This window comes from Etheostoma cragini, chromosome 1 (genome assembly GCF_013103735.1).
Source record: "Etheostoma cragini isolate CJK2018 chromosome 1, CSU_Ecrag_1.0, whole genome shotgun sequence".
In the NCBI taxonomy this organism is placed as follows: domain Eukaryota; kingdom Metazoa; phylum Chordata; class Actinopteri; order Perciformes; family Percidae; genus Etheostoma; species Etheostoma cragini.
The window spans coordinates 87312-95556 of NC_048407.1; the positions used below are offsets into that span (position 1 = coordinate 87312).

At 38.9% G+C, this 8245-nt stretch overlaps 2 protein-coding genes across 3 annotated transcripts in view; one reads left to right on the forward strand and one right to left on the reverse strand.

Moving 5' to 3' along the window:
* LOC117945922 (N-acetyllactosaminide alpha-1,3-galactosyltransferase-like) overlaps positions 1–6774 on the forward strand; it is a 14995-nt gene extending 8221 nt beyond the window's left edge. Inside the window, exon 7 of the mRNA XM_034873672.1 lies at positions 6741–6774. The gene's annotated coding sequence lies outside the window, so the exon portion shown is untranslated. The remainder of the gene's footprint in view (positions 1–6740) is intronic.
* The window catches only part of LOC117945943 (synaptosomal-associated protein 25-A-like), a 37730-nt gene continuing 33070 nt past the window's right edge, over positions 3586–8245 (reverse strand). For both annotated transcript variants that reach the window (XM_034873705.1, XM_034873697.1), the window contains exons 6-8: positions 6788–6907; positions 6058–6202; positions 3586–4989 (exon numbers count right to left, since the gene is read on the reverse strand). In XM_034873705.1, coding sequence (XP_034729596.1) covers positions 4921–4989; positions 6058–6202; positions 6788–6907 — 334 coding nt within the window. In that variant the 3' untranslated portion in view covers positions 3586–4920. The remainder of the gene's footprint in view (positions 4990–6057; positions 6203–6787; positions 6908–8245) is intronic.

The following is an 8245-nucleotide window of genomic DNA, read 5'->3' on the forward strand; positions in this document are numbered from 1 at the left end:
GCTTAGAAATTAAGTGTTAACGAGCAGTTGGACAGGTGTACCTAATAAAGTGGCCGGTGAGTGTATATGTATGTATGTGTATATATGTGTATATATATGTATATATATGTATGTGTATATATATGTATATATATGTATGTGTATATATATGTATGTGTATATATGTGTGTATATGTATGTATATATATACGTATATATGTGTGTATATGTATATATATATACGTATATGTACATGTATATACATATATACGTATATGTACATGTATATACATATATGTATATGTATGTATATGTATATATATGTATGTATGTATATATGTGTATATATACTGTATATAGCACATTTCCTCCTCCCACAGAATATGGGTCAAAGATGAGACATGTGGTTTACATTTCCTTTACACATTTTCTTCCTTTTTCTTTAAATTAACTGAACTAGTATAAACTAGAAAGGCACTCAGAGAGCACAGACCTCTGCCATGGCCAAATGTCTTATGTTGTAATGTTGACAAAAATGTCAAAAGATTTTTTTTATTTTTACCAGGCTGAAAATGTGTTTAATTCTGCAGTTGGCCATTATAACATGAAGGTCAATGTAATCAATTTGGCTTCATTTTTAGCACCAGAGGCAGGCTGCGTGTTTTTAACCCAAATCTTCTTTTAAACGTACCTAAATAGCTTTGTTGCCTAGACCAGACCAAACTGCTTGTTTCAAACCGCAACAGTTACGTTACCATTGAAGGGTTTGATTTTGTATTTAGAATGATAGTTTTACAAGTTTTAATCATACAAGGAAGACAGAAGTATTGAAAAAACCTTATAATTTATAATAGGTATGTATAATGTGTCCACTGCAAAAGAATGAGTTTTAAAATGTTATATGTTCTGTTTTGAATAAATTCAAAACGGTCAATCTTAAAATTATGTGACTTAGAAACAAACGTTTCACCTTACTCAGTCACAGTAGGAAACATTCCACAGGAAGCGGCGCAAACCCAACCCCCATATTTGCATCTCTATTCATATGCCAAGTCGTAGTTGGTGTAGTGGGACGCTACACGCCCAGTTTACAACTTTTTCTCTTGTGAAATTATATCTCTCAAGTCAAAACTGAGATCACCCTGATGATGGCAACAACAGCTGCATAGTACTTTTCATGATGCAAAAACTGAACTTGATATGTAAATGTGGTGGAGTGCCAGTGTCCCATTTGACATCCCTGCCCAGCTATAACAAGACATTACAGTGCTTACAAGATGATACCAGCAGAGGGAGCGCTTGGTTAAAACACACACTCTTGGACCTTCAGTGTGGAATAAGCCAGGTTTGTTTCATTTATCCAGCAGCAAATCCCTTTTATGATAAGTACATGTGTGAGCGGGGCCTAACCCAGAAGTGGCTCGAGTTTTCTTGGAATGGGCGGGGCTTTGACCGGTATGTTAGTTTAAGCATACAATTGATATGGGTTGATCAGAAATTGTTATATTTATTGCTGATTAGAAAACTATTTACATGACAGCATCAAGCTTCAGATCAATGGTGTTGTCATGGTAACAAACAAACTATATACAGAACAAGTTTTGCAACAACGAATACAACACATGCGGTTGAAATTGTGAAGTAAAATGTAATGAACAAGATATACTCAATATAATTTTTTTTTTTTTAACTTTAAATTTTTTTATGATCAGATTTTTTTTTTTTTTGGTTCTTTTTAAAAAAAAATTTATTTCCACACCAGGTATTTGTGAGTGTGTGTGAATAAGAGCGAGAGAGAGAGAGAAAGAGAGGGGGGGGCTAAGGTTTAAATAGCCAAATTAGAGCCAGCAGAGGTTAAATAAAAAAACAAAAAAAATCTCTGACAACAGAGAAGCAACGCGAGTCGCATATCACCAATCAGCATGTCTGAACAAAACCACGTTAACCAGAAATCTACTGGTGACTAAGTAAGTACTACGAACCGAAGTAAACAACAGACCTGAAGCTGAAGAAACCCTAAACGTTAACGGAAGAGACCCGCGGACCTGTGTGCTTGAGGGAGAGAGAAAGAGAGAGAGAGAGAGAGAGAGCTGTTCACTTCTTAGTGTGTGCCCGAGTGAGCAGAGCTTGTGTGTAGGGAGGGGCGCTGTTAATAGCCAATCACAGAATAGTGTAGGGGAGGGGCGCTTTGACTAGCCAATAACAGAATAATTTAGGGGCGGGGCGCTGGGACTAGCCAATCACAGAATAGTTTAGGGGCGGGGCGCTGTGACTTGCCAATCACAGAATAGTGTAGGGGCGGGGCGCTGTGACTAGCCAATCACAGAATAGTTTAGGGGCGGGGCGCTGTGACTAGCCAATCACATAATAGTTTAGGGGCGGGGCGCTGTGACTAGCCCAGAACGCAGACACAGCCCACTACCCTATGACGGGTTTTATTCAATACGAGCACGAATATTGACTCGTATTACTCGTATAATACTTGTATTTGGCAAAAGTTCTTTATCCGTACCGGATACTCGTTTCAGCTGTTAAATTTTAGCATAAAATGGTGTGTTTAATGAACAACAAATAATGTTTGGATTACTTTTTCATCACATGCGTGCACAGTGGGCTGTGTGATAGATGTGACCAAGGTATTGCAAATTACCCTGTAGTGTGTATCTGTTGTTGGTCCAAGTTTGTGTGTGTGTGTTAGCGTTCTTAGTGACGTGGTAAACTCTAATCCGCCCTAAGCACCACAGTGGATGTCCATTAGCGTAATATGCTGCTGCACATCTTTCCTTCCCTGTCTCTTTCTATTTCTACCGGGTCTGTCTTTTATTTTCCTGTTGGCCTTACAAGCTACACCGCATAGCTTTAAACAGCACGGTTGACATTGTATATTTGAGCCACGAGGCTCCAGTTTATGTGTCATCAGGATAAGCTCCCTGACCTCACACCTCCCTGTGGATGAGTACAAGAGAACACAAAATTGTTTTTAAATTTGATTTCTAGATAACCTTTGTTATCACACTTATGTTACCTTTTGAGTGGTTTGAATTGTTACATAGTAATAGCACCTACAAAGACATATTCATAGGGTGAATAAATTACTGTAGTAATATCACTTTATTCTTCTGTAAAGCTAGGTCATGTGATGTGTTTAGGCCGAAGATGGACGTACCCCAACAACTGTCATCTGTCTCTCAGTGAAGGAAATACTATCAACACCAGAGAAATAAATCTCCCTTAAATGAGAAATACTTGAGAAGAAAGAGTGCTATATTTGTGTAACGATGTTACATTTTTTGTATCATTATTTATTTATTTCTCTGGGAATCTTTTATTCATATTCTCATTGTAGTTCAAAATAAAATAACTGTACTTGTGTCTGCCTTAGATTAAGACAAGTGTGGCATTTTGAATGCTGAACATTATAATATAAAAACTGCATTCAGTACAGTTTTTTGTTCTCCCTAATTTTGTCTTTCGGTGTGGGTTGCCGACATGTGAATTGTACTTTTTACTACGCTTGTCTTGGTTCTGCTCGAGTTACACAGGACCAGGATAGTAACTCAAACCAGTACTGAAAGTTATGAAAATAGAAAGGAAGCTGAGTTTGAGTCTACAGTTATGATGGTTTTATTGGCATTTTCCAAGGTATTATTTTACAGTGACGGTCACAGTCTGGAAAGGTTTAGAGCCATTAAACAAAAAGAGTGGCACTCTTAGAGATCAATATGGGCCTCTCTTCTGTGTGGCCTACATATGTAGCATGCGGTTGCCATGTTAGGATATTTTGGTCTGACTAAATGAATTATTCAGTGTCTCCTAGCAGCGGATGAGCATGCATAAAACACTTGATATTGCAAGGGTTGAATCATGGGTAAAGCAGTCTGGCCTGGGATGTGAAGTGGTTGTAACCCCCTTGTAACTTTTCCTGGAATTGGTTAATGTTGAACTGTGACCTTAGCAAAGCTCCAACTCCTTTTATTATCAATCATAATGATAGCAATTATAGTTAATGCCCAATCTGTTTCTGATGGTTAAACAAGAGTCCCTTCAACAAAGCTGTGGTTAACATATTTGCAACCTTACAACGAATTACAACAAATGAATTAAATATTCAACCCTTTCTTTTAAATGGTCAGATTTAGCTCCCTGAGGAAAAGGTACAGTATAAACTATCCAATCTGTGACATCAAATTGTGTTAACACTGCTCCATCAATCAAGTTGGTACAGTAGTGGTGCACTAACAGCCAGGAACAAAAAGCCATGTGTTTGTCTGAATGGCTCAAATACTCAACTGAGCATCCATGGTCTACGATGTTCTTAAGATCTGAGCGGCTCTACAACAACATTAACAAATCAGTATTTAAACAGTGGCCTTGGTTACAGGCTGCGTGGGCTGTATGTTCACTATATTCACGGCAAATCAATGGCCTTATCATGTAGCATTACAATGTTTTAACTGATGAATACACAGTGTGTCTTACATGGAAAACACCAGAATAGTGACATAGGGGAAGGACATTTTGGAACAAGGTGTACATACAGTTTATATTGCACACAGTCTTAAAAAAAGAGTGATAAAGACAGGACAAGTGATCTAAATCAATGAAGACATTGAAGAAGCACTATGTACAGTGTGGAGACAGTGTGGGTGGATGATGTGTAACAGAACTATTATTTCTTAACAAAATCAAAAAAGCAACAACACAGTACGTTGACAACAAGGACAGAAAAGGGACGGAGGTAAGTGAAGGGCATAATTAAGGGGGGAGAAGAAAAGTATGATATGTGAATGTGTGCAAACCTCTACAGGTATCACAATAAAAGCATGACTTTGCTGCGCCTGCTGCTGAGCATAGGAAGTGGGCGCTGGGCGGGGGTTGGTAGGTTGTGTTACTTTAAGGGTGACCGGGGTTAAGCGGGAATGAAACACTTTTTGCTGCAGTTTAGCCACTGCCCAACATCTTTGTAGCACGCTGGTTGGCCTCGTCAATCCTGGTCTTGTTGGAATCGGCCTGAAAGAGACACAGACATTTTAGCTAGCAGTCTGTAAAGGGCAATGATGAGTTACTTTAATGGAAAATGCAGGTTCATTTCAACCAGGTGTATTTCCTTTGAATGTGGCTATTGTTATGTTATTGCTATGGGTCATGCTACATTGCACTAGATGGTAGAAATTTGTGGAAATGATGAGCCACAAATAACAATGTATGCCATATGAAACATGATTTTTATAGGAATAATTTCAAACATATGTTTCTGGATCTAGCAGAAGGTAAACCCAGAATTTGGCCGCCTGAAATGACCATTATGGCTAAATTGCTCACTGACCTAATCACCCTGCATGTTCATCCGCAGAATATACCAAAATAAAAACGTGATGCCTCAGAGTCATGTTTCTGTAAACTTGGAGAATAATAGGCCACAATAGAGTCACAACGGCCACATTTATGGGAAACATGCTTGAACTAAACTAAATTGATCCTTAAATGAAGACACACGTTCTGAACTAGTAGACAAAGGGGACATTTGGTGTTTTTAACACCCTGATTTGGCATGTGAATTAAATTTGCTTTCATTACTGTGTCAAGTCCAGGGTAACTCTACTGAAATAAGCGAGCTACGTCTGCTGTTGCATTGCCTAATGCTGTGCATGTAATCCAGGCTAAATATCCGCTACATACCCTACTATACCTACTATATACTCTAGATTTGCTGCCGTTCATTTACTTAATTTGCCCAGAGTAGTTATGACATTGTTAACCTCTCAAGATCAGACTTCAAATGGCTAAATCTAACCACGTTCTGGTTGCCCCTGTAGCTTTCCATACCTTCTCTTAGCATTACTACAAAAGGGCCTATAAATGGTAGTCTTGAAAATCTGGTGCCCTGTGCAGCCTCTTGTTGCTGGTCTCCATTATCCTCAAATTTTAGTTCCATGTTGCCAATCTTTTAGAGCATCACACTTCTAAATAAAGATTGCTTTCACCAATAAGTATAAATTTAGAATGGTGAAGAAGCAACTACATCAAAGTCATGCAATTCTCTTTAAAATCCAATATTCTCCACGGCAATTACAGTACCTTCTCCATGATCCTATCGACCTGGCGGTTCTGGGTGTCGATCTCCTGGCCCATGTCCAGGGCCATGTGACGCAGATTGCCAATGATTCCCCCCACTTGCTCCAGGTTCTCATCCATCTCATTCTCCCGAGCGTCATCTGTTACCCTGGAACATTCAAGAGGAGCAACAAGCACTGGTTATTGGCCAACAAATGATGTTGTGAATACATGTGACCCTCACCAAACAGTATGTTACACTAAAGGACAGTGCACTACAACGAGATACTTTTAAAATATATGTTTAAATGAATTCCTGGACAAAAAAATATTCAAAAATTTGGAATAGTAACATTGGGACAGTCAAGACTAAAAAGAGTTATAGTGGTTAGTAGTTGAAATGTTTTTATATTTCCACCTGCTTTACCTCACTCCTGTTATGGGCTGTTTGAAATGACTAAGTAATACTAAGTCATATGATTTGTAGAAAATGAGCAGGGTCTCTTAAAGTGCATGGTAGGGATTCTTCAAAGTCAGGGACCCTGCAATGGGTCAAAATATAAATATGACAGTCCTGTGTCAATTCAAATAATTAGCGATATAAATACTATTGGATAGTGGCGCAAACACACATAAAAAAAGAAACATGAAATACCAGAAGGCATGCCAGCTACACACACACACAGTGGAGAATGTGAAGCCCTCCAGCCCACACACACACACACACACACACACACACACACACACTACTTACCTGCGGATAAAGCCCCCACTGATGGCCATCTGTTCACGTTCATCCATCACTCGTGCCCCTGGCTGGCTGTTCACCACTCCATCCTGATTCGCTCCCCAGGCCTGGCCCCCGCCCTTAATCCTGCCACACACACATTTCAGTCAGTGACTGTGTAACTGTTGAGTAACGTGCTTGTGCTTTAAATGCGAATGTGTGTGCACACTGGTTTACTTGTGTGCTGCAAGGTGTGCTGTGAGTGTACATGTGGGTGTATGCTGGTCAGTGTGTGTGACACTTTACGTGTGTGGGCACTGAATATTATTGTGTATGTGCATGTCTAAGTAACTTTTCTATCAATTCATCATTAAAACATATACTTACATGTACTTTTTGAATGCTTTGCATTATATGGTGTCAAGCCAATTAGTCTACTAAAAGCAACATGCCCGCCATGTATGATAAACTTACATACATGCATTTGTAATCTATGAATAATTGATCTGACATGCAGATCAATTGAATTTGAGCACAACAAGCTCTCATTTGGTTTTATTAGAAAGTAATCAAAGGCCTTTAGTGACTCAGAAAACCATCTCCTTTAAGCACATTCAGAGAAGCACAATCACAGAACATAATGGCCAAACTTCAGACAGAGGAGGCACAACACACATGCAGATTGAGAGGACATGCAAGGTGGTGTTTGGCATGAGAAGGGAAAACATGAAAAGAGGAAGAGGATTAGATCATTAAAAGAAAGAAGTTAGATTAAAAAACATGAGTGAACTCTGATCATTTTGCTTGCAAGTCATACGGTAGCTGTGATGAGCCCTTCATTTCATCTGGATGGATAAATCTGTAGGACGATACACTGTATACGGTCAAATAGGCAAATCTAATTCTTAGCGTTTGTTTTATTATGCTCTGAGAATCTGATGAGTGGAGGTTACACTGAGGACAAGAGAGTTTAGGCTATTTAAAAGTTGTATTTTTTCAATTTTCAATGAAAGCCGACTAGTGTATGCACAATATTGTTGTTATGGTAAACCACACCCATCAGGTGCTCCAGTTTATAACAACAAGCATGAATTACTTTTCTTATGCTATTTGACCCTGCCGTATAAAAAGTCTAGATCAAATGAAACACATGACAAAGCAACAGGATCACATAATAAGTGGTTTGTGATAGGGAGGACCAGAGAGCTATAGAATAGACAAGATCTGAACCCAAAACAAAATGGACCAAATGGAGGCAGCAAACTCCTAATATACCTTCATACGGAAAACAAAAAGTTCAATCCAAAATCAGGTGGTGACTATTGTTCAGTAACACTTGAAAATATATGTTTTTCTTGCCTACATTTTTACCCTTAAAAAAGTGCTGCTGTTTCCACATGCTTTGGACCTCTGGGATGACCCTGAGTTCATTGGGAAGGTAACACTCCCAACTTGTTGTTTCTAGTGGAAGTGTGACACTAGGCC